At 40.2% G+C, this 27783-nt stretch overlaps 1 protein-coding gene across 2 annotated transcripts in view; it reads right to left on the bottom strand.

The window, feature by feature from the left end:
- The window catches only part of MAP2K4 (mitogen-activated protein kinase kinase 4), a 132909-nt gene that overhangs the window by 25212 nt on the left and 79914 nt on the right, over positions 1 to 27783 (bottom strand). For both annotated transcript variants that reach the window (XM_044249126.1, XM_044249127.1), the window contains 4 exons: positions 25608 to 25727; positions 12930 to 13049; positions 10542 to 10593; positions 6645 to 6772 (listed from right to left, as the gene is read on the bottom strand). In XM_044249126.1, the coding sequence (XP_044105061.1) occupies positions 6645 to 6772; positions 10542 to 10593; positions 12930 to 13049; positions 25608 to 25727 (420 nt within the window). The remainder of the gene's footprint in view (positions 1 to 6644; positions 6773 to 10541; positions 10594 to 12929; positions 13050 to 25607; positions 25728 to 27783) is intronic.

The raw sequence follows: 27783 nt of genomic DNA, 5'->3' as shown, positions 1-27783 counted from the left end.
ACTTAAAACTCACCATGGTCTTCAGCAACATAAACGATGGTATTTACTCTGATGACAGCAGTTAAAATGCAGTAATGGGGGTAAAAGGACCCACTAGGATGGATTAAAAAAAAGGGGGGGGTGCCTGGGTGATTCAGTCGGTTGAGTATCAGAATCTTGATTTCAGCTCAGGTCTTGATCTCAGGGTCATGAGTTCAAGCCCCATGTTGTGCTTGAACACAAAAAAAAAAAAAAAGGGGGGGGGGACACATACAAAGGGTATAAACAAGTACTCAGAAATGACAACAAAATTTGCAAGAATTTAGTAAGAAATGTGCACAGCCTGTAAGAAGGAAAAATAAACAAGAAACCAGAGCAAATGGAGAGAAACAACATATTCTTCATTGGGAAGACTCAAGAACATAAAAATGCAATAATCAAAGGAATTTATATGTCTAAAGAGATGCCACTTAGATTCCTGCTGAATTCTTTTTAATATGATACACTGTTCATATGAAACATGCAGAAAGATGATATAACGTAGTCCAGAAACAGTCCCAAATCCAAGCATTTAGTACCAAGAGTGCTGATTCTAAACAACAGAGTTTGTATAAACAGATAATTAAAAAAAAATGTTTATTTCATAGGTGAAGGGGATTAACAGGGCTCTTGTCACCATGAGCACTAAGTAATGTATAGAACTGCTGAGTCCTTATATTATACATCTGAGACTCACACCACTGTATGTTAATTATTCTTGAATTAAAAAAAAAAAAATAGGGGCACCTGGGTGGCTCAGTCAGTTAAGCATCCAACTCTTGGTTTCGTCTCAGGTCATGAGTTGAAGCCCTGTGTTGGGCTCTGTGCTCAGTGGGGAATCTGCTTGAGATTTTCTCTCCCTCTCCCTCCAGCTCACATTCTCTCTCACCCTCTCTCTCAAATAAATAAATAAATAAATAAAATCTCTTTAAAGAATTAATATTAAAAAAATTAAAGTTTAAAAAAATTCTTAACTGTTTAACCAACTGTGAGGAGAAAAGTTAGACTCTTTCCCTTAATAACACATCAACGCTGATCACAGCAGGATTAAAAACCTAAAATGTAAAAAACAAAAGCCTAAACTTAGATATTCTGATGTGACCCTGCAACCATGTCTAATCTTGGCATAAGAAAGATCTTTCAAGACACGCTAATGGCCAGAAAGCATAAAGGTAACACTGATAAACTCACCACATGGAATTTTTCTATTTCTGCAATTCAACCACAAATATGTAAAATTTCAAGACAAAGGACAACTTCAGGGAAAATATATGCAACCCAATAAGAAATGGATTAAGATTCTCATTATATTTTACGTCAATACCAAAGACTGGCATCCTCATAGAAAAATGGGCAAAGGTTAATACATAAAAGTGGCCAAATTAAAAAAAAATGCAGAAGTATCTACCTTTCTCAATGATTTTAAAATACATAACAAAAGGGCACCTGGGTGACTCAGTTATTGTTAAGTGTCTGCCTTTGGCTCAGGTCATGATCTGTTGTCCTGGGATGGAGCCCTGCATTGGGCTCCCTGCTCAGCGGGGAGTCTGCTTCTCCCTCCCCAACTCTCCCTGCTTGTGTTCCCTCTCTCGCTATCTCTCTCTCTGTCATAAATAAAATCTTAAAAAATAAATAAATAAATGAAATAAAATACATAACAAAACTCCCAGGAAAATTTCCCCAAATCCCATTCTGGCCAATCAACTCAACAAAGATAAAACTGTAATACTCTAACCCAGAATGACATTTAAAAATATACTCTCTCAGTCGTACATCATTTCCCCATAGGTCTCAAGAGGCGTGAACCTTTTATAGCCAAGGGAAAATAGAAAAGAGTTGTGGGAAGCCACAGCTTAAAAATTTTGTGGCAATATTAAGAATAACAAAATACTAACAAAACAAAACAAAACAGGGGCCCCTGGGTGGCTCAGTGGGTTACGCCGCTGCCTTCAGCTCAGGTCATGATCTCGGGGTCCTGGGATCGAGTCCCGCGTCTGGCTCTCTGCTCAGCGGGGAGCCTGCTTCCCTTCCTCTCTCTCTCTGCCTGCCTCTCCATCTGCTTGTGATTTATCTCTGTCAAATGAATGAATAAAATCTTTAAAAAAAAAACAAAAACAAAAACAAAAAAACAAAAAAACTGCAAGCAGGCAAAAATAAAAAGTCAGTTAATTTTTAGTGGCCAAATTCATTATATATGAAGATGCCCTGGCCTGGAAACATGCCTGCAAATGCCTACAGAACAGATAAAAAGCATATGTGTAATAAGTTTGCATTTACATAAAAATGTAGCGGGACATATGCTCACAATTTTTTCCCTTTATGAATGAATGATGGGTAATCAATTCTCCATTTTACGGTCTGCATTTTATCTTTTATGTACTGAACAAGGACATGATCTTCCAATAAGAAACACATTTATAAAACTATCAACAATAGAGTTCTTCAAACTTAAGAGTTGTTAAACATTTTTTAAAACAGGCATAATGTGATGGGATTTCAAAGTCACCAGGAAGTGAAAATATCAACCCACGTCAGTCTGTAGATCAGTCATAGGGTCCTTCATTTGCCTTACAGAGTTTTTGAGGCAGAAAAGCAGAGGTCATTCCTCAAAAACTCTGTAAGGCGAACGAAGGACCCGCGGATGGCTGGTGCAAAAGATGAGGACAGAGATACGTTAGAGCTCCAGAAGTATGGCAGGAAAAGTAGACGGAAGAGTTCCTTTGGAAAATTAAGCCATTCAAGATCGCCTGTGTATATTGAGAAATTCAGAAAGCCATGTGCATGCCTGAGGCAGGACACATGCTCAGAAAAACCTGATAAGAACTTCAGCTGTAACCTCTGGCTGATCTACAGACTGAGGGCAAGTACGAAGTAGAGGTAAAGGCAGGCTTGTAAATGGTCGGGCTACACAGGAGCGCTCAAGCGCAGAGCCAATCTGCAAAGACTGGAATGTTGGGGTCTCTTCCCCATTGTTTTCTTTGTGGATTTTTTTTTTCTCTTTTTGGGTCCCGGTATTAAAAAAAAAAACAAACCCTAAGAAAACAAAAAACAAAACCGTCAAAACACTAGCTGAACACAAGCTAAGAAAACAGACATCAGAGACCACCTAGGAGTAAGAATACAGACTTTAAAACAAGACGGTAGGAAAAAAATCACTAGAGAAACAGCTACATCTCACAGAAAGGAACAAAACACACCATGAAGAGAGGGGGAGAATCATCTTATTTTATTTCCAGAATTAATAATTTAGTTCCCAAATCACCACAATTTATTTATTTATTTAAGAGCGAGCACACCTGTGTGTGAGCAGGGGTCAGGGGGGAGCAAAGGGGGAGACCATCTCAAGGAGACGCCCCACTGGCACAGAGCCCGACGTGGGGCTCCATCTCACGACCTGAGCTGAAACCAAGAGTCGGAAGCTAAACCCACTAAACCATCCAGGCACCCCCCCAGAACCACAACACTATAATATTCAAAATGTCCAGTTTCTCACACACACAAAAATACAAAGCACGCAAAGAAACTGGAAGTATGACCCATCCACTGGAGACACGAACAGAAACTGGAAACTTCCTGAGGGAACACAGACACTGTACTTAAAAAGTCAGATAACCCAGATGGAATGGAAACGTTCCTAAAAGCACACAAATTACCAAAAGTGACTTAGAAATATTAGAAAATCTGAATAAACTCGTAACAAGCAAAGAGACGGAGTTTGTCACAGAAGCCTCTGAACAAAAATGAAGTCTTACAGGAACTGGTAAATAATTTCTTTACCAGACATTCGAAAATGTGAATGGTCTTCCAAAGGGAAAAAAGTGAATACCACTGTTTCAGTCTTATACACAAGTGGAAAATGAATATTATGTCCTGAAGAATCAAGTTTTTTGAAACCAAAGAGAGAGAAAAAGAATACAAATGAATGAATGTGTATTACCCAATTTGTTGAACAAAGACCAAAAGAGGACACAAACTTCAACAATTTCCTGATGTTGATTTCAGAACCTGGTTAGATTTTCCTGCCTAATAGGCTGTATCTATTTTAAAAGGAGATTATGTCAGGGTTTGAGAAATGTCCAAGGTAAATAAATTGACATATTTCAGAAAGGACTGCTATGAAATGAGTTCCTACTTCTACTAGCAATCAGGACGACGTAACCTACAAACTAATACAGATGAGTTTCTATCACAGAGGGAGAAGAGGTACAAGAGGAAATGCTGGTCAAAGACAGGGAAGCTGGTGTGACTTCATATTGGAGGACAGCAGAGCTCGGGAAGCATGAGAGGCTAGCAGGGGAAGGAATCCTTCGGAAATGAAAAGATTAATTACTGATTTGGAGAAGAAAAACAAAGGGAAAATCGAGAAAATGAGTTTCTATTTTACAAATATCTCAACTGCTTTAAAAGGGAAAAAAAAAAGCATGTCTATAAGCATTACAAGATGTGCTTTATGATGCGATACAATATGAATTACCTATTGTCTAGAAAGCATCCGTGCTGAAACAACATATAGCCTGAAACTCCTTACGAGGAAACGATAATCAGACAAACCCAAAATGTGGGACGTTCGCAGGGAAATCTGTATATGAACATCGTATCAGGTGATGCCATGAAATTCGTGTTCATTACCTTGGGTTTTTGTTTCAGGTATGGTGGTCATGGTAGTATGGTTACACAGAACACTGCCCTTGTCTATGGGAGATACAGGTGGAAATGTTTATAATGAAATTCCTATCTGCAACTTACTTTCAAGCAGCCCAGAACACACACACACACACACACACATGCACGCATACACACACACCTGTACATACACACACACCTAGACAAGGAGGTATAGAGGCCCCAAAACATGAACGTTAACAACTGGTTTATGGAAAAACTTGTGTTTCAACTCTACACTTCATACACCTTTATGTTAGATAATGTAAAAAGAAATCACAATTCCCAGAGAGTAAAGACAAATAATAAATCTTAAATAGAAAGACAAGATCCATTTCCAAGGCCTTCGGTCAAGGTGCATCAAAGAAGAGTCACGTCAGAAGGCGTGTAATAACAAGAACGCCGATCACACTCCCGTCCACCTGTAGGCCTTGAAAGAATGGAGTGGACAGAAGCATTTCATTTAGCCCAGTAATGATCAGAGACACAGAGTTTATCTTCAGCCTGCTGACTCCAAGGCTGAAGAAGCTTAGCAGGGAAAGAAAAGCCCTACCCTTCCTGGGCCTGAGAACCCTGTTTCCACACAAAAACTTAAAGGCTACTGCTCTCTTAAAAGTTACCTGAATTCAAACATAAAACCTACATAAATCAGGGACACCTGGGTCACTCAGTTAAGTGTCTGCCTTTGGCTTGAGTCATGATCTTGGTCATGGGATCAAGCCCCACATCAGGCTCCCTGCTCAGAGGGAAGACTGCTTCTCCCTTTGCCCCTGCCCCTGCTCGTTTGCTCTCTCTCTGTATGTCTCAAGTAAATAAATAAAATCTTAAAAAAAAAAAAACCCTGCATAAATCAAACATAATTCTTAGTCAATGTCACATAGCAAAAACACTTCAATACTGTGCCAAGCCCTACACGTTACTTCTCAGGGCATTACTACTAAATGCATCAAATATGAGACTTCCCAAATGCTCCCTGTTTAATATGTCTTATTTCTTGCTTTTGAAACTTTTGTTCCATTTATCCCCTAATTATCAGGATGAATGCAAGACCTTCCACATTTTCCCAATAATCTGCCTCACCAGTCAACATCCACAAAGCCCAAACTTGAAATGGACGCCTCCTTTCGTGCACACACATGTGTGTGTGTGTGCACACACCCAAGTCCATAAACACTGCAGCCAACGCTGTTGACGGGAGTGTCTCAACAGTCTGCAAAGCCCATGTGTCACTGTGTCAGAGCAGCATGCCAGTCCCCAAGGAACCACGGACACATTAGGGAAGACACTGACAGTTAGGGTAAATGCTTAAAATACAGACACTAAATTTCCAATCAAATACAAATCAAAATCCAGCTGTAGGCACAGCATGTGCATTCGCGGGGATAAGAGGAGCGTGACAAGGAAGGCTGTAAGTCTGTCTTCCTGAGGCTGGCGCTCAAGACCTCCACCCTTGGATCTGTCAGTGTGCTACATCCACCTCTGAGGAAGGGCCAATAGTTTGTAGAACACAGCCCCAGACTCTAAGCTGTACTGAGTTCTATTAGGAAAACTGCGAACTCCAGTCTCCCATTCTTCTCCAACTGGAAAAGAAGTATCCCTGAGTGGCCTAGGCCACATTTTCCACGTGTGAATGGATGATGTGGACACGTGATCCATAGTATCCATGACCCTACAGTGACCCAACAGTCACACAAGTACATGGGGTGCGGGAAGCTCGGAGGCCTTCTGAGAACTACTGAACCACCTAGCGGACGAGCGGAGTAGAGTATGACAATGAAACAGGACTTCACTGGGATAATGTCATAGTTTGATGGAGAAGCTAGAACCTCAGTTTGGTTTTTAGGGTAGAGGAAAATGTTCTAGTATGGCGAAACTGCGTGACCAGTGGCAGAAGGCGAGCCCCCAAGGGCACAGGCTCTCTGGGCAAAGACTACCAAATGGGAAGGTCTGGCCTTTGTACTTACTGCCATGTAAGGCCTACACCCGGCATCTCTTGTCTTGGCAATGGAGTCCACCAGCTGTCCGCTGATGCCAAAGTCACAGAGCTTAATATTTCCACTCCTGTCCAGAAGAATATTGGAAGGTTTGATATCTATGAGAGAGAGAGAGAGAGAGAGAGAGAGATCATTTCATGTAAACGTGATTAATCAGGGCACCTGGGTGGCTCAGTGGGTTAAGCCTCTGTCTTTGACTCAGGTTGTGGTCTCAGGGTCCTAGGATCAAGTTCCGCATTGGGCTCTCTGCTCAGGAGGAGCCTGCTTCCTCCTCTCTCTGCCTGCCTCTGCCTACTTGGATCTCTCTCTGTCAAATAAATTCTTAAAAAAAAAAAAAAAAAGAAAGTGATCAATCAAATGAGCTACATTTTGAAGCCAGAGTAAGCACAAATACCAAAAAACCTTAGTTTTAGTGACCAAGTCCTGAAAATGCAGATATGTGAGAAGATGAGGAAAAATGAGGAAACACTGCTCTGAATGCCAATGTTTAAAAACTTAGTATTAAAAATGCTTCATAAGAGGGGCGCCTGGGTGGCTCAGTTGGTTAAGCATCCCCACATTGGGCTCCCTGCTCAGCGAGGAGCCTGCTTCTTCCTCTTCCTCTACTGTTCCCCCTGCTTGTGCTCTCTTAAATAAATAAATAAAATCTTAAAAAAAAATGCTTCACAATATATGTAGGCATTCTATAATGCTTTCTTTGTTTTCACCAAAAGACTTATATTTACTTGCTTCAAATTCACTACTTACTGGTCAAAATATGAAGAATGAATTTAATCTCTCTGTAAAAATACACCAAGCTACTACAGAGTATGTCAAAGACTATCCACCTAAATGCAAACTATACAAATTACACACCCACAGTTAAGTCACAGCTGAGTCTCAGGGACGCCTAGGTGGCTCAGTCGGTTAAGCATCTGCCTTTGGCTCAAGTCATGATCCCGGGGTCCAGGGATTGAGCCCCACATCCAGCTCCCTGCTCAGCAGGGAGTCTGCTTCTTCCTCTTCCTCTGCCCCTCTCCCTGGTTCACGCTCTCTCTCTCTCTCAACCACTCTCTCTCTCAAATAAATAAAAGCTTTAAAAAAAAAAAAAAGAGTCAAGTTTTAGCTAACCTAGGAAAGTATCCAATCCAATCCATCAAAAAGGCCACAGCTTTGGGATCAGAGAAGCAAAGATTGAAAATCTGGGTCCAAAATTCACAGTGTGACCTGGGGCAAGTGATTCAACTTTGACTCAGCAACCACAACTTCGTCAACTACAAAATGAAAATAATTGCTAATTCGTAGGATTCTGGAAATTAAAGCACCTAATACAGTACCTGAACTTTATTTAAATTCAATAAATGCATCACTTAATAATTATTTCTCCTTGAGCAATTTTTTTCTGACATTAGATGACTTCATCAAGTTTCCCCTGACCAACCCTTTCCTCTAGTCGTCCTTGAGATCCATTTTCACCCCTTTGGAAGTGTGGGTGCTTGCTTTTCTGCAAATATGAGAAAGCAGAATCCCTCCCATTTGGTTCTCCCAAGTTTTACAGTCTTGCCAAATTGGACCCTAGGTTTTCACCCCTTCTTCACTGATCATGAATTCACTGCCACTGTGTACTCATCCCCTGTTGAGTCAATTTGCCCCCTTTGCTCATGAATTCCCCATCCCTGTCTCAGTGCTTCTATCCATTTTATTGTCACTGTCATGATTCAATGAATAAAAGGATACGAATAAATACAAGATACAAAACATCGGTTTATAACTCAGAAGGGGATCTATAAAAAATCCAGAAAAGGTCTCCTGCCATCACTGACAAGGCTGACTACGACTGCCTATCAAACATCCATCCTATCTACCACCCCTTCCCTTCTAACGGAACCTGCATTTGATTTTATGGAGGTCTCCCTCCTGCTTCATGTAGCTGTAACCACACCTTCCCAAAGCGGGGCCTGACTGGTCCAAGCTTATCAGGGTCAGCTGACGCTCCCTGCCAATAAGCAGTTTAGAGTAAGGGCATGAAGCAATTCTGGTGAAAACATTAGAGAGATGTAGGGAAGATGTCCCGGCCCCTAAGACAGCCACACAGGAAAAGGAACAGCTTCTCCAGGAGGCTGTCACATCTACATGTGACGCTGGGGAGCTGGGCACTTGCTTTGGCTGTTATCATCCAGAGGATGGAGCCAATGTATTAAGAAGGAAGGAGCCAAAAGAAGGGAGCTTGCGCCCTAGACATAATGTGCCTAGAGCCACCTCTCCTTGGATTCATTAAGACAGACAGTGAACCTCCTTGACGCTTAAGGCAGTTACTAGGATTTTTTGTAACTCATGATCAAAAGCACTCCTAACTGTACCAAAAAAGCTCACTGATCCTAATTAATAAAAAAGACTACTATACTGGGGCACCTGGGTGGCTCAGTCAGTTAAGTGTCTGCCTTCAGCTCAGGTCATGACCTTAAGGTCCTGGGATCAAGCCCTGTGTCGGGCTCTCTGCTCAGCCGCGAGTCTGCTTCTCCCTCTGTCTGCTACTCCCCCTGCTTGTGCTCCCTCTCTCTCTGACAAATAAATGAAATAAACTAAATAAAAAGGGCTGCTTTTATTTATTAGTAGGGAAACCAAAGTCATCTTTGAAGCTTTTCCCTTTCATCCAGCCGCCCCTCAGGCACTGTCTTAGCGCTTCACTGTGATGGCAAGTATCACAGAGGTCATTGTTAAATGCACTAAAGGTGATACTACTCTTAAGTGCAAATGACAATCAAAAAAGAAGGAATATCCCCAAATAAGAATGCAATGAACTACAAAAAGAACAAAATAATCTTCTACAGGAACCGGATTCTACATGATCTCAAGCAAAAAAGAAAATAAGAAGTCCATCTATCTAAAATTATGTTTATTAACAAGCATTAAGCCAAAGCAAAATAAAGTGAAATATTCTGATGTTCAAGGGTAACTAATTTCAGTGGTCTTGAGTTAACCCCAAGCTAAAATTACTTAAATAGATGCACCAATTACTGAGGTCTTAACTACTAGAAACTGTTTCCTAAAATGTAAGGCATTCCACTTCTCCGAATATGACCTTTTACTTTCTGTCCTGTTTATTGTCAGGCTGAATCCCACACTGCCATGTACTGTCCTGGGCTTGTCTGTTACAAGTTTTTTGAGGAAAGTGAATTTAGGTGCGTCTTCAAAGCCACCAGCACTACCCGGAGTCTAGCACAGTAATAAAGAGAGTAGCTATTTAACCTATTTGCTGAATTAATTTCACGGTTCCCACTGGCTTCCCATAAATCTACGTGAAATATTTGGACCTGTGTCCAACAAGGCCAAGTTCACTGTTTTCGCAAATACAAACATTTTGGAAGAATTCCAATGTACAATAACAACTAAAGCATCTCTCTTTGCAAAAATATCCTCTAAAGTAAAGAAGAAACACCCAAAAGGGACTGTAGCGTCCTTTAAACTGCTCCACGTACCATCCTCCTGACCCTGTGACTGTCCCCAGGACCACCTTTGGGCCCATTTGTATATACAGAGAAACATCATCTATCAAGTAAATGACTAATTATTTTCAAAGAAGAGTAAGAAGAACCTTGCAGCAAAATGTATGACAGTTTCTAAGCTCAATATACTAATAAGCTGAAATTTATAGAATCTCAAAGGAAAAAATAACCTAAATTAATCAACAAAATTTTAGGGAAAAAATAGTAATAATAGTGTTAGGGTACATATAGTATGTTTTGCCAAAAATACAAGTATTTCAAGAAAGCTTATACAGAGACACTGTAATTTGCAATAATGTTTTTCAATTAAGGAAGAATATTAACTTCTTTTTTTTAAGGAAAAATATTAATTTCCAATCCATAAAAAAGAATTCATACCCACCTCTGTGAATGATTTTCAAGTTTTCTTTTAAGTGGTTTAGTGCTTTCACAGTCTGGGGAGAAAGAGCAAAGATGGAATAAGCAATTAATATTCTTTTAATCATTCAGCACAGTGTTTATCATGGATAACAGCCCTAGTAACTTTTACATTCTTTAAAGCTTAATTATTTCAATATTCTGTCTGCTTTTTATGTTAACTGAAGATCCTAAATGATTATTTTGGATCTGAAAACTTAGCTGCTCTTACATGCTGTTCCCTGACAGCTAAACAGAACCTGGTAACTTAGAACTTTTTAGTAAGTCACTACAAAGTTGTACATTGTTTGCATCTTCAAACTTTTCAAGAATGGAAATATTCAATTACGACGGAGTCCACAGTCTGGCTCCATTATCAACTCTAATTTAAATAAGTCTTTCTAAATTTCCTCAGTTTCTCTTAATTATTCATCCACCTTTACCCGGCGCTGAGCCTTCAAAGTAATTTTGGCAAAGTCAGAGCATGTTTGCTCAACCACTACAGCAACTTAAGCACAACTTACAGTATCGTTTGATCACTGCCCATGATCACAAAATCAGGCATTTCTCCAGGAATACAGGGAACAGGGGCTTGAATTAAATTTCCCATACTCTCAAATTAAAAGAGAACCAAGAACGTGCCAACCATTTGCTATCAAATGGTCAGGTCTCCGCCCCATCAAGCAAGCTACTGGGTGTCAGGAATGCGGAACTTGCCATGTTTCAAGTAGCTGGGCCTGTTGTGTTCATTGGGTTATTAATCAGCAAAAAGAGAATTAACACAAAGTAATTTTAAATGTTGTGCTTAAAAGAAAGGATGATCACCAAGTCTAGAAACACAGGCAGATATATAACCAAGGATTTATTTGTGTATCTACATCACACAGACTGAAATAGACAATAAAATAATTTTGTCTATGTTTTCTAACCTCACGATCACCCTGTCATCACAGTGGTTAGGAGCAGGATTCTGAGATTGGGCTGCCTGGGACGTTCCAAGCAAATTAATGACTTAACCTCTCCAAGCTCCAGATCTGTCATCTTTAAAAAGAAGGGTTACACTATTCACCACAGAGAGTCATTATGAGGATAAAATGTCGTAAGACCTTAGCCGGATGCAACTAAACACTCAAAAACCATTAGCCACTGAAATGATTCTACTATTGTGGCATTACAGTTATTATGAACAGTGAAAGTTCCAAGATAATACGGGGTCTGGTATACTGGGGAGAGAGATGATAAAAATGATTAACATAAAATGTCATGCATCTTCCCAAGAATAAACAGATTTCTAAAATAACTCAGCTGCTTTCTATAAAATCATAAGAAAGAGTATATGATGTTTTAGCTCATAAAATATTTAGATTTACATACCAATTTGGCTAAATAAATTAAAATACTAACATGAATCGTAAGATTATGATTTTAATCTAATTTTTGAAATTCCTATTACACACACACACACACACACACACGCCCCTTTCACAACTAACATACAGTTCAGAAATTGTCTCTGTATTTTTGCATTAACTCTTAATGATCAAAAAGGATCCGGGGGCAATCAGCAGGCAAACTCTACTGGAGGTGGAGGAAATGAAAAGGCAGAAAATTAAATCCATTAGAATTTCCACCTTACAACTTCCTACAAAGCTCAGTTTACACACCCACTAACTACGTTACGTCATTGGCTTAGATTCTTAGGGCTTTCTAAGAATCTTACTTTACTCCACTGAAAAGAATTTTGTGAACTACCTCTGTCAACTAAAAGATTCAGAGCAGGAAAGAAAATGATCAGGAATTCACTTTGAAAACCACAAACACCCGTGTGAAAGACTACCTCTTTTCTTTACAGTGCTCTGGCAAAAGTGAATTGGCCAAATTGGTAGCAATGCTGGGTCCTGAAATTTCTAGTCAAAACTTTTCACAGTGGACAGCTCAAATCTTAGACCACAGGAAAGATACTTTGTGTCTAAGAGTTTCAACAAAGGGACTTCAAGGAGAAGGCTATGATCCTGATCAACTTAGAGATAACGGTGAGAACACAACCAATTCGAAAGCAGTTAGAGCAACAGGGCTAAAAAGGAACAGAAAATTTCTTTTTCTGGTTTTGTTTACAGCATAATCTACTATGGTTCACTGCGATTTTAATGAACAGAATACTGTAGTTTATATGTAGAACATATTCTGAAAACTATTCTTATGACTTGTTGTATTAACAAACCCACAGAGTGATTTTGTTTCTTTTCCTATTATGAATGATTTTCCAAGAAGGTCAACAACATTCTGTGAAGGACATTCAGATAGGTGCATTCAAACTCCAGCAGCATCTTTATATAAGTATATATACAGAACAATTTAAAAACCAGGTACTTACTGCTAAAGTGATTTTGCCTAAAATTTCTTCTGGAATAACATCATCTAATACACTATATACATATTTGTAAAACTTATCAAACGAGGTAGACATGAGTTCCATACAGATCCAACAGTCACCCTACAAAATAACAAATATCTGTTATTCCTTTGCATCTTAGTATTAAGTACCATGTTTCCTTTACTTAAAACAGAATACAATTAGAGAAAAAGCAATCTTCTTCTTCATTTTTAATCTTGCACTAGAGGTCATTCTTGGTCCCTCATTAGAGCCCTGGGCAGAACAGTCTCCTCCTGTGTAGACGCGAACCTATTTGCCTCATTTCCCCACTCTTAACTGTAAAGACAGGGACAGTCTTGCTCAGAAACCTTTGTGCATTTATAAAAGTAATCAAATGTGGCCATAATTAAATACAAACAGAAAATGTGGGAAACTGCTGTCATTAACAAAGAAAGTAGATTACAGTAATCTGGACGTTCTATATAAGCTTGTAAAATTAGTCAAAAAAAAAAAAAAAAAAGGAAGGAAAAAAACACACAGAGCAACACCAATGCCTCACATTCTTGTATACATGGCGCCTTCTCTGCGGCTGACCTTTAAAATGCAGGTCATGCCAACTTCCAGCACCCCCTCACCCTGCTCTTTGCTGAAATCTTCTAATAGAAAATGTTAAGTTATTTGCTAATGTTTTTCCTCCATCTCCCTCACCTAAGTAACACAATCTGCCAGCACAGGGCCTCCATAAACACTCCCCAGATGAACGAATGATTTAACTGAATCATCCAAACACTACAGGCAGCATCCTCGTGTGTTTTAGATCAGGCAGAAGGCAATCTGACAATAAAACAAGAGAAACAGAAGTATCTATCCCCTCTGATAGAGTCATCCGACTAGAAATCTAGTTAAACAAACAGTCCATAAATTCCAAAAAGAAAAAAACAAAGAAAACTCAATGATCTCACAAACTGGATGATCTCACAAGAGGGAACGGCGCACCATTAAAGGGATTATCTAATATGACCTTCCGTGGAAAACTACATGGTTCGTGACAGGTGTGCAGAACACACAGCACACGGGTAGACACCATGGTTCTGACTCTCTGAAAGGATGTGAACACATGAACAAGGGCCACAGTGGACCTCACGAGCATAAAGACAGCTATCGGGACGATGATGGGAATGGTCTCAAATGAGTGTGCATGTGCTACTAACGGATGGGTCCAGCAGCATCCTCGGAGATGTCTGACCGCTCATCTCCCACCTGGACTGACTGTGCAGGAGACGAAGGCCCGCTGAAGGACGGAGGCTGGAACAACACTGCCGGTCATGCCGGGCTCAACATGGAGAAGAGTGACAGTGCTGTGCCCTGGGGACAGACGCCTGCTGATGCACGTGTGTAGCTATGTGGCTCCACACAATGCTTACATGTAAAACATATCTGCCACGGGGAACGTCTGTTTTCTTCACTTAAAGTCCTTCTCTCTCGACGGCTCTTTCTTTTGAGTGCTCTAGCAGACGGACCCTCATAAAAGACTGAGTAACACACTTCGCGCATAACAAACACCTGAATTTATTCCAATCTCAAGACACCATCTTCACAGGTGTATTACAATATATTTTTTTAAAGATTTTATTTATTTATTTGACAGAGAGAGATTACAAGTAGGCAGAGAGGCAGGCAGAGAGAGAGGAGGAAGCAGGCTCCCCGCTGAGCAGAGAGCCCGATGCGGGACTCGATCCCAGGACCCTGAGATCATGACCTGAGCCGAAGGCAGCGGCTTAACCCACTGAGCCACCCAGGCGCCCTGTATTACAATATTTTTTTATAAGAGCAAAAGGCAGCGCACTTAACTCATCTACTTAGAAAAACAGTAAGGAAGGACCAGGAGAACAGTGATGTGGAAAGACCACTGACACGAGGGTCTAAGAGGCCTCACTTACTATCCAGGTTCTCCCACTTACATAGCTTGAGCCCCCTCAGTTCCTCATCTTGGAAACAGGGTTGCCCTACCTTCCTTAACAGACCAGAACAAAAATCAAATGGCTTAACATACATAAAGTACAAAATAAAGTGTCTGGTAGGTATGAAAAATGACAGTTAAGAAAATGAGGGGGAGAAGGGAGAAGGGTGGAAAAACAGGAAGGCGGCCAAGGGAGAGAGACAGAGAACAGGGGAAATAAAGATGGGAAATAAACTGGAACTGGGGGGTAGGGAGAGCGGGGAACAAAGCAACAATCAGCCCCAGAGAGATCTTTGTGGTTGATAAGGCACAGAACCTGATGTGACCTTCTTATTTCTTCTGGCGGTTCCTTATGGCCATAACAGAGAATAGGTAGCAGCAACAATGAGCTGCATTTAAAAAAAGGGGCAGGGGGTGGATGGTCTGAGCTGCCTCAAAAAGCAGCGACAGCAACCTTACTTTCATGGTCAACACAAGATGGGATACCCACCAACTGAAATGCAAAAGCAGGAATCACCAAATATGGATTTACTGGAAAGAAAGGTGGAAATGATAAAACACTGAACCACTAAGATCAAGTGTTCCTGGAGACAAGAACCAGATAAAAACAAAGGCATGCTTATACGCCAACAGGAAGTACTCTTAAAAAGTAAACTGTTCAAAAAGACACCACTCACAATACAAAGAAAAACTATAAAGCATCTAGAAATGTATTTAACAAAGGCAGCAAAACATTTATATGAGAACGTGTGTAAGATGTGACTAAAGACATAACGAGTCATCACAGAGAGGCAAAGCACATGATGAATGCAAAGACTCGAGATCATGAAAATGTCAGATTCCCCTTAATTAGCTTAAGAACTCAAGTAGATTCTAATCAAAACTATCATGCACCTGGACAAGCTGATCCTAACACTTATATAGGAAAGTAGAGCCAGGGCACCTGGGTGGCTTAGTCAGTGGGGCGTCCGTCCAACTCTTGGATTCAGCTTAGGTCATGATCTCAGGATCCTGGGATAGAGGATGGCATCGGGCTGCACAGTCAGTGTGGAATCTGCTTGGGATTCTCTCCCTCCTGCTCCCTCTGCCGCACCCCACAAGCATCCGCATGCGCTCTCGCTCAAATAAGTTTATTAAATATTTTTTTTAAATTAAAGCAGAGTCAAGAATAGTCAAGACAATTTTTTAAAGAAGGAAGCCTAGTCTACCAGACAAAGTCTTTTTAAAGAGCTTTCACAATAAAAGGCAGAGGTATGATGCAGGGGGTAGTAAAAATACAACAGAACAGATTCAAAAGTTCATGTGCACGTGGAGATTTGAAGGACGGCAGATGTAGCAAAACAAACAGCTGCAAAAGCACAGAATATGTAATGACTGTTGCTGGGACCAGAGGCCTTCCAGACAGAGAAGAGTTAAATTAGGTCATTACCTCAGATCATTCACAAATAAAAATTTAAAAAAAAAATCCCAAATGGATTTTTTGAAATGCAAAAGTTAAAAACCTTTTTGTAAGAGTTCTTCAGGACTTCAGGGTAGGAGACAAATTCCTTCTCCAAATCACACATGAAAAGGATACATTACAAAGGGTAAGATCTGCTAAACTGAACCCCCTTATAATGGATATTTCTGTACAACAAAGGATACCTCACCAGAAGTTCAAAGATAAGACAAAAGTATCTATTTGGGTATAAACAAAGAATTAATACCTTGAATACTAAAGCACTATGCTAAATCAATCAGGCAAAGACAAAACTTAACAGAATAAAGGAAAAGGGATATCGATTCGATTGGCAAGTCACAGAAAAGAAGACCTGAACACACATGTAAAAAATTCTGTACCTGGCCAGTAATTAGGGAAATGTCATTTGAAAAGTGAGGTACCACTTCAAACTCACCTGACTGCCAAAAATGAAACATATAATAATACCAAATGTTAGCAATGAGATCTGTGTCAATAAACGTTTATGGTTTGTCCAGCAACCACCCCCTCTGTGTTCCATACACGGCGCCCAGCTGAAACTCCGTGTCCCCGTCTCCTGCGCAGAGAAGGCTGGCCAACAAGATGTCAACACAATTGGCTGTCGATTCCAAAGCAGCCTTTTGGGTTCTTCCCTCTTCCCTTCCTTTGCGTGGACATCACAGCTGAACTCCACAAGCCAGCCTGGACCACAGGACAACCTTCACAATGTCAACCACAAACTCAGTCAGCCACTGCCAGCTTTCAGTGCCGACACCTTAATACGATTCCTGATGTGGAAACCCTCACTCTTGCGGGTAGGAACAGAAGTTAGCGCAACACTGAGGAGGAAAAGGACGATATGCAGTTGGAAACAGTTCATACCATGTAACCTAACAACCTTATTTCTAGAGACAGACTATACAGAATCTGCGACCTATATCCCCAAGAAGAAATGCAAAAAGAAGGTTATTTTTATACTTTATAATGCAAAAAATGAGAAACAACCTATAGTAGGATTATTAAAGAAGTTGTATTTAATTAGCGAATACTGCCCAGCAGTTAAGATAAATGAACCAGATCAGGGGCGCCTGGCCGCACAGTCAGCAGAGCAGGCAACTCTTGATCTTGGGGTCCTGTCGTGTGTCCACAGGGCAGAGAGCCTACTTTAAAACATCAACCAATAAAATAAAACAATAAATTAATCTAATCTATATATTAACGATCTATATTTCTATGGATGAATCTTGAAAACTCTGTTGAATTAAAAATGCTATGGGAGATAGATGCAGGATAATTTCATTTATGTAAACTTTAAGAATACAGAAAGCAATACTAAGTGTTATTTCGGGAAAGATATGTATGTCAAAAGCCTAAATGAAGCAGTTGAAGGAGATACTCGCTTCAAGGTAGAGTTTAGATCTGTAAAGTGAAAGGGGGTTTAGGATGGGGGCTTCCACTGTATCTATGATTTAAAGAGGAAATATAACAACGTGCTCATTGGAGGTGTTGGGAACACTGTGATTCCCCTAGAAGAGTCTGCAAGTTTGAAATATTACACAATTTTAAAGAAGCAAGAGCTATTTTAAGAAGCTAGAAAAAGATGAGCAAATTAAACAAAATATACAGAAAACTGGAAAGAGTGATCAGAATGAAAAACCTTTTAAACAAAAACAATACAGAAAATTAATGCAACTGAAAGCTGCCTCACTGAAAGATTGATAAAAAACTGAAAAATCTCTAGCCAGACTCACCAGGAAAAAATAGAAAATATGCAAATTACCTATTAAATTGCTAATTAATTTGACCATTTAGAGGAAAGGAACAAATTTCTTCAGAGAAACAAAGTACCAAATTTCACTCCAAAAGCAACGTAACTTGAATAGAACTCTATCTTTGAAAGAAACTGAGTTCGTAGTTAAAAATCTCCTCACAAAGAAAACTCCAAATTCAAATGGCTTCATTGGTGAATTCTACCAAACATTTACAGAAGGAATAATACCAATCCTGTATAAAGTCTCTCAGAAAATGCAAATGAGGAGTATTTTCCAACTCATTCTGTCCAGGCACTGATACGAAAGCCAAACAAAAATATCGTAAGGAAACTACAGCTCAGTATCTCTCAAGAACAGATATAAAACTTCCTAATAGGAGTGTCTGGCTGCCATAGTTGATAGAGTGAACAACTCTTGAACACAGGGTCCTGAGTTCAAGCCCTACACTAGGTATGAAGCCTACTTAAAATAAATAAATAATTTTTAAAAATTTTTAAAGAACTTCTAAATAAAATTTTAGCACATTTAATCCAATAATATATTAAAAAGGTAATACATCATAATCACATGGATTGATCCCAGAAATGCAAGGTTGGTTTAACATAAGAAAAGCAGTATGTGTAACTTACAATATGGAAAAAAGAATTTCTTTAACATCATATAATCACCTTAAAGATGTGGAAGAAGACTGAGAAAAAAATCTAACATCTATTCCTGATTAAAAAAAAGAAAAATAATCTCAGCAAATTAGAAATAGAAGGGCATTTCTTCAATCTGATAAAGAACATTTATGAAAATCCTATAGCTAACATCGTCCTTCCCGGTAAAAGCCTGAATTCTTTCTCCCTAAGATCAGAAATAAGACAAAGATGGGCACTGTCACAGTACCTGAGGACTAGAAGACCCAGCCAGCACAATAAGGCAAGACATCAATAAATGGAACCCAAACTGAAAGAGGACGTGAACTTTCTTTACTCACACACAACATGATAATCTACAATTTGATGGAATCTACAAAAAGCTACCAGAACTCATAAGGGAGTTTAGCAAGGTTACAGTACACAAGATTAAAAAAAAAATCAATTTGTATTTCTTTATATTAGTCACAAAACACGAGGAGACAAATTTCTTTAAAGTATCATTTATTAAAGCACCAAAAATATTTAAAAACTTATGGATAAATTCAACAAAAAAAAGTGAAAGTCCTGTACAGTGAAAGCTATAAAATATTGCTGAGAAAGATTAAAGAAATGTTAATGAATCAAGCAAAATACCATGTTAATGAGTCATAGACTGAATGTTGTTAAAATACCGATACTCCTCCAATGACCTCCAGATTCAGCCTAAGCCCAACCCAAATCCCAGGGACTGTGTTTTGTCGAAACTGACAAGCATATTCCAAAATTCATACAGAATTGGAAAAACAGGGGCACATGGGTGGTTCAATCAGTTAAGCATCCAACTCTTAATCTCAGCTCATGGCTTGATCTCACAGTTGTGAGTTCAAGTCCTGCATTAGGTTCTATACCCGGTGTGAAAACAAAACAAAGAAAACAAAACAAAAGGAAGAGAAAAAACGTTAAAGAGCCAAAACAACTTTAAAAGGAATCAAGTTTAAAAACCAGCACTACCTGATGTTAAGACTAGTAGAAGGTCACAACAGTTTGGAACTGTTACAAAGAAGAACAAACAGGTCAATGGAAGAGACCAGACAGTCCAGAAACAGACCTACACACGAGACAACCGACTTCTAATGCAAGTGCAAAGGATACGCACAGGACAAAAGTAAACATCAATCCATACCTTCCACCACATAAAAATTAACTCCAAATGGATGATAAATATAAGTGTGATACCTGAATTTATAAAACTGCTATAAGAAAACATAAGAGAAAATCTGAACGACTGTGAATTAAGGAAAGATTCCTTAGATACAACACCAAGAACACATTTAAAAAAACAAACTAACAAATTTGCCTACAATAGCATTAAGAACGTTCATTTTCCCCAAAAAAAAAGGGGGGGGCGGGGGGGAAATGCTGTTAAGAGTATAATGGATGGGACGCCTGGGTGGCTCAGTTGGTTAAGTGTCTGCCTTCGGCTCGGGTCACGATCCCGGCGTCCTAGGATCAAGTCCCAAATTGGGCTCCTTGCTCGGCAGGGAGCCTGCTTCTCCCTCTGCCTCTGCCTGCCACTCTGTCTGTCTGTGCTCGCTCGCCCTCTCGTTCTCTCTGATAAATAAATAAATAAATAAAATTTAAAAAAAAAAAAAGATTATAATGGATAAGGCACAGGTCAGATATCTGATAATAAACCTATATCCAGAATAGATTTTTTTTTTTTTTTTTTTAAACTCTCAAGGGGTTCAGTCAGTTAAATGTCTGACTTTTGGTTTTGGCTCTAGTCATGATCTCAGGGTTGTGAGATCAAACCCCACGTCGGGCTCATTGCTGAGCACAGAGTCTACTGGAGACTCTCCCTCCCTCTCCCTCCACCCATTTGCCCCTGTGCATGGGCTGTCTCTCTCAAATAAACAAATCTTTAGGAATATAAATAATAAAAATTAAAAAAATAAAAACTCCCAAAACTCAGGAACAAACAAAAAAACAAGTTTTTTTTAAAAAAATGGACAAAGGTTGGAAGAGGAACTTCATCAGACAAGACATATGGTTGGTAAACAAGGCAATGAAAAGCTTTCAACAACACTAACCATTAAAGAAACACAAATGTATTGGTGCTTGCGTGGCCCAGGGATAAGCAGCCAACTCTTGATGTGGACTCAGGTCATGATCTCGGAGTCCTGGAATCAAGCCCCTTGTGGGGCTCCTTGCTGAGCGGGAAACATCTTCTTTCCCTCTCCTTCTACCCTGCCCCTCCCCGCCCCCACTGCTTACTATCTATCATATGAGTGTACATGTTTGCTCGCTCTCAGATAAATCAACCTTGGGGGCACCTGGGTGGCTCAGTCAGTTAAGGGTCTGCCTTCAGCTCAGGTCATGATCCCAGGGTCCTGGGATGGACCCCCACGTCAGGCTCCCCTCTGAGCGGGGAGTCTGCCCCCCCAACCACGGCTCATGCACGTGCACAGTCTCAAATAAATAAAATCTTAAAAAAAAATTTTTTTTTATTTTAAAAATTAAATTCCAGGGTACACCAATTACAATGGCTAAAAATTAAAAAGACCATCCCAAGTGTTGGGATAGTGTGGAAGCAAGAGAAGTCTCTTACATTACTGGTGAAGGCTGAAGACAGTACAACTACTTTGGAAAACAAGTTTCACAATGTTAAACATTCACCTACCAGGTGAGGCAGCCGTCCCACTCCAGGTATGTACCTGAGGGAACTGAGAGAACACATCCGCCACAGACTTGCACACAAACACTTACAGCAGCGTTATTTGTAACAGAACAGAGACCTCTGAAAGTCCCTTAGCCCGTGAGGGAGAAACCCACCTCCAGCATACCCCCACCACGGAGTATTGCTTCCACCACTCAGCAGCGTAAGTGACCAAGCTGCTGACATCCGCCACATCCATCACGCAGAGTAAGGAAGAAAAAACATACATACTGTAGGATTCCATTTACATGAAATTCTAGAAAATGCACATTCATCTCTAGCGGCAAAAAGCAGCCCAGCGGCAGCAGAAGGGAAGTGTGTATGACTTGCAGGGCACAAGGAAACGTGTGAGGGGTGGAAAGGTCCACATCCTGCTTACAGCGATAGTCCCACAGGTGTACACGCTTGTTCACACACCTGAAACTGTACGCTTTAAATATGTGCATTTTGTCGTATGTTGATTTCACCTCCATAAGGCCATGCAAGGGGGAAGGAAAGGAAAGAACATGAGCAGGATCAGGGATAGAAAGGGAGGAGGGCACTCAAGTCAGCTAATTATCAATGCCTTTCATACAATCCAACAATCTTCTATAACCAGAAGTTACTCAGAATAGCATTTCCCTCACTAGAATTTCTCCAGGCTCAAAAGATACTTGAAATAAGGGTTTCGTGCTTTTAAATTCTGAAAATGTACATATTGAAGGACATGTTTTTAAGTGATTCTAGGTTGCAGTGTTGGTAAGATAAATGGAAGGGGCAGACGCTGGTGCCAGTTACAGGCTAGAAGGTATGTTTATGGTCAAGATCTTTGTTTTCCTGTCCACATAGTCTGACCAGGAGTTTAGAAACCTGCGCAGTTAGGTGTTGTAGTAATTTCTCTATGTCAAAACCAAGTTGTACTTTGGACTTTTTAACTTGAGTTCAGTTCCGTTGCAGAAAGAAGTGTAAAGGGCTGGACACAATGGCAAAAAAGCCAGCTTCCATACTGAAATCATTAAGTATGATTCAATCACTGCTCTGAGGAAAGCTATGAAACCTGCATTGGCTCGATTATCACCCAACGGAAAGACTGATCCCAAGAGGAGCAGCCAGAAGAAGAAAACAAACATCCCACAAGTCCTTGAGTGACAGCTGACTGAACCAAACCACAAACTGATGTCTTACGGGCATACAAATTACAAAGTGAAATGTTCTGGAAGGTTCCTCACAGTGACGGGCATTAAAGGCCATTTGTCCTCCTCACAGCGGTGGTTAAGAATTCCAGACTGCATATGCTCACTTCTGCTCTTTCCTTTCATAAACCCAGAATCGTGGGTTTATTATTAGAACTGAAGGTCAGGTCACCAAAAAGATCTTTTGAAGTGATCAACCTCAAAAGAAAAATGTTTCTCTATACCCTTATTAAATTTGTTTAGTATTTTTAACCTTTGTAACCACAGGAAACACACTCTGCCTGTCCATTCTTCTTTAAAGGTACACTTTTAGCTTCTAAACTCAATTTTTTTTTTTTTTAATTCAGAAAGGACATATTACTTCTTGGGGCAGGGGTGTGGGGGGTTCATGTTCAGCCTATCTGAGCATTTTGTGACTTTATACAACTTAACTGTATAGTTCCTCAGCCTTCATCTGATCACACTCAAAAACTGTAGCAATGTTAAAAAGTAGATTATTTTTTTTAATGAAGCTGAAAGTTTCTCATCCCCAGACCACTTGTTCTGTAACAGAAAGAACAGTGAGACTTTTGTCCCTGAAGTCCCATCTCCGCCACTTACTGGCTGCGTGACTCCCATCGAACCTCTGCCTCCTCTCTGGAGAAGAGGGATAAGGCCCCCGAATGCCCCGAGGCTGTTACGAACAGAACATATAAGAAAACTACGGAACACCCAACAGATGTTTTTGCTTACGGTGGTCTATCTCAACTCCCTTTGACCTCCCTGAGACAGTTACACTGTGTTTTGCCCAGCTTCTCATAAGGAACGATGAGGAGATGCGACTCCAAGCTTGCTGCGTTGTTTCCAACACTTTGCAATCCTGCAGATCACTTACTCTGCCTTCTTTTCATGAAATCAGACTTCTACACTGTGTGGGCTAGGGTCATACGTCTAAATGTTGCTTAAAGGGATGATGAAACTATGCACCTGAGAAACAGGCTGCGCATCCACGCTCTATGGAGGGGAAACCGCCGCGAGGGGCAGGGACTACAACGCTGGAAGAGCTGGCTGAAACTCTAGAAGAGCAGAAAGTCTAGTCCAGACCCTAAGCCACTACAGCTCTGCATAAGATCCGAAGAGTAAAACAGCCAGAGGATTTAGTGATTATAAAGACTAAACTCACGGTTTGGGGGAAGAAGGGAGGAGGAGATGGCAAGATCTTTGTGCAACACGAAGAAAGTTCCGGATGTGTGATGTTACAAACAGCACGGAATTATGGACTATTAGGTCCAGGGTTCCCTCAATACATGACTGTCTACTGTCCCAGCACACTACAGGTACTGCAGTGTTGAGGTTCATAAATCAGGTGTACCTGATCACAGACACAGATATTCGAATCATGAAAGTACAAGGACAGAGTAGGAAGAAACTATAGGAGTCTAGAATTAACAGTAATTAATTAGTGACTCAGCAAAGCAATGGACACCTCCACCTACTAGAGTCACCCATTAAGAACACAGAAAAACAAATTAATAAAAACATAGGGACTGAGCGGGAAATTCCTTAACTAATCTCAAACGTCGTCTCCAATGACAAGACTTCATAGATTTCTAGTCACTGTGACAGCCAGTCCTATCTTACAACACAGTATTTTTTAAGTCAGTAACTACAACAAAACCTCCAAAGCTACATACATACACACCTGGTGATCCAGTCCCAAAAAGAAGGGAGAAGGGCTCTCACCAGCTTGCGAGGACCCCACCGGCATAATCCTACCATTTTCACAATGAGAATGGTATTTTATAAAGAGCATTAAAAGTGCTTCAGGGTTCATTTAGCTGAAATCCTTCTGACCTAAGTATCCCAAGTGTACCAGGACTGTCCTGACACCATAAAGTGTCTGATTCAGGCCCAGCACCAGCTCCGCCCGCTGCCCTAACTCTCTTCCCTGCTTCAGGCAGTGGGACGACTAGAAGAGAGGATGTGGGTTTGACAGCTGGAGGCAGAAGGGACGAGCTATGTCAGGACACAGAACAACCAGAGGCTAAAAAGAAGACACATGACCCCAAGACCATGCAGTTTCTTTCTTTCTTTTTTTTTTTTTTTTTAATATTATTTACTTATTTATTTGAGAGAGATAGCGAGAGAGGGGGCAGGAGCAGGGAGGAGAGGGAGAAGCACACTCCCCGCTGAGCAGGGAGCCCCAAGTGGGGCTTGACCCTGACCTCACGACCTGAGTCAAAGGCAGACATTTAACCAACTGAACCACCCAGGTGCCCCGACCACACAGTTTCTACAGAAAAATCTGGATGAGAAGATTGGCTAAGAGAATGTCTACTATACTTGTGAATTTCCTCATGGGCTGTACTGAGGGAGAGTAAATGCTTACATTAAATGCAGATACAGCTGATGGCAGAAATAAATAAGTTTTTAAAAGGGTGGTGGGGGCAACACTGAGGGGGTTCAGAGCTGAGAGAGCAAGCCCAACCTATAGCAAAGGGTTAACATCCAGAAGTCAGCTCATTTGTCAGGTTCTTAAAGAACAGAAACTATGGGGCGCCTGGGTTGCTCAGTGGGTTAAGCCTCTGCCTTTGGCTACGGTCATGATCTCAGGGTCCTGAGATGGAGCCCCACATCGGGCTCTCTGCTTGGCGGGGAGCCTGCTTCCCTCTCTCTCTCTGCCTGCCTCTCTGCCTACTTGTGATCTCTGTCAAAATAAAAAATAAGTTTATTAAAAAAAAAAAAGAACAGAAACTATAAGAAAGGAACAGCCATAAATATGTATTTTAAAAGTACAAGATCCACCCCTTAACTAAGGAACAATGAATGCTAGAAATGAACGTGTATATTTTCATGAATTATATGCTAAATTACTGAGGAATCAGCTTATTGCTGATTATGGCAATTAACTGGAGATCAGAATCTAAGCCTGCCATCCTCTTATTTATTCCAATTAGATATTTATTCATCAGCTAAAACCCCCAAATTATTTATTCCTACCTCTCTGAAGAGTGCACCATAAAACTGAACAATGTATGGGCAATCACTACTCCGCATTACTACATCCAAATCCATAAGAAGTTGTTTTTGTTCTTTTTCATCCACTGTTGACCGAATTCTCTGGAAAAGAATGACAAAAGATGTCACAAAAACATAAAACAACTTTAGAAACCTGAGAAAAACCACTACCACCACAAGACTGAAAAGTTCTAAGCAAACATCATAAATACTAACCAGACATAAAAATTATCATCTTCCTTAGACTTTACAAGAACAATTTTTATCACAGAAAAACAAAATAGCACTTGGGATTTTTTTTTTTTTTTTAAACAAAATAGCACTTGGGAATTCTTTAAAGGACACAGGGCTTTTTAACCTCAAGCATCCAGGGATGACGTTGGAAGTTACGTAACAGTTGGTAGGCAGTGAAAATTAACCCTCACATGCAAATACAAAGAAAAGCATTAGGAGCTGTACTTAAACAGTTTTCATTTGCATAATGAGCTTCACAGATACCTTGATTGTATGGCTAGGTATTCAAAGCAAGAACTGGCCTCCTCACTCCTTGGGAACCTTACCCCCTAGCATCCTCATTCGTTAGAGATGCAAAACGATCCAGAACAGGTCACCATGGGAGTCAGTGTAGGTGCAGCACACAGAGGACGTTCCCAGCCTCCCAGATCCTACGCTGGAATTCTCCCCCTCCACCACACTGTCTATAGGTTAAGAACAGAAAGTTCTACCTGACTCCCTACCCCCTGGGTCAGAAAGGAGCACAGTAGGAACATGTGGAAGAAAACCTACAAATGAGGAGACAGAAGGCTGTCTGTCTGTCTGTTCCTACACCGATGAGGCCCTCTTCTCTGTACATGGTAGACCTGGGCCATATCCCTAACCCACCTGCACAACTTCTCAGCACACTTCTAAAAGACTGCCTCCAAAACCAGTGCTCCCACCGCCCACTGCCCACCCGGGAACAGCACGGTACATGGAGACGTTCAGAGGGACAGTTCCCGCTGCACGAGAGAGAGATAGGAAGAATCAAGTTCAGAAAACGTAAAACATGAATAACGAAGTTATAGTTTCACATGGAAGCATGCAGACAACTTTTTTCTCATAAAAAAAGTTCACAATGTCACACCGCACCACTGTGTACGACATATAGTACATACTTACAAGGCAAGTTAGTATATCAAAAAATACATAAGGTGGCATTTTGTCTTCCAAAGACTTCAAGGTATCTGTCCTCAATGTTCTTGAAAGGGATGAAGGCAGTCAATTAAATTCTTGAGCCCATTTTACAGAAGAGAAGCCAGAGGCACAGAGAGATACAAAAGATGTATTCCATGTAACATGACAATAAGCAGTTGCAGAAGGAACAGAAGCAGGTTCTTTCATCTTCCTCTCTCCCCACTAAATGAGGAATCCCATATATTCCAAACACAAACACATTTAATTTTGCTATTTAAAATTTATAGACTGCTAGCTATAGTACTTCATATCAAATAAAATTTACTAACTAGCATCCTCTTGTATACACTGATTTAAGACTTTAACACTGAATATCACTACCCAGACAAACAAGAAATAATAAATAAATAAATAAGAACAAAAAATAATGACAAAGTAAGACTAATACTTTTAAAATTAAGAAAAATTGCCTTCTTTGTCTCATTTCTATATTTTCAGAGCTAGGAGATTAGTTACCTTTCTTTTAAATCAACATCAGGATACTGTCTGCTCAAAAAGTATATTTTTTGAAAGTCAAAATAGCCCAGAGATGTTAATTTGTTATTAGTTCAAAACCATGACATCAATAATTTTTGTAAACATCTTAATTACATGTATTCCTGTTTTTAAAACAATAACATTGAAAGGATAGCTGTGAAAATACTAGTTTGGGAAGGCAATTTTTTAATAAAAACTTAACAATCTCATATACCTACATTTAAAAGACAGAGAGCTGGTAGCTACAGACAAATGGGGAAGAAAAAGGCAATGATCCTCTGAGGAAGATTTCCACCAACCAAAGAATTCTCACTATTAAAAGGTTTAAAACACTTTTTTTTTCTATTTTCACTTGTACAAATAGAGGGGTGTGTATAAATATACTAACACTCACATGCCACAAGGCACTAGTATAAAAGATATCCTCTTTCCTAATTTGTTTCCCCAA

This window comes from Neovison vison, chromosome 5, assembly GCF_020171115.1.
Source record: "Neovison vison isolate M4711 chromosome 5, ASM_NN_V1, whole genome shotgun sequence".
Taxonomy (NCBI): domain Eukaryota; kingdom Metazoa; phylum Chordata; class Mammalia; order Carnivora; family Mustelidae; genus Neogale; species Neogale vison.
The sequence above is the reverse complement of the archived record's forward strand: the minus strand, read 5'-3'. Positions and strand labels throughout refer to the sequence as shown.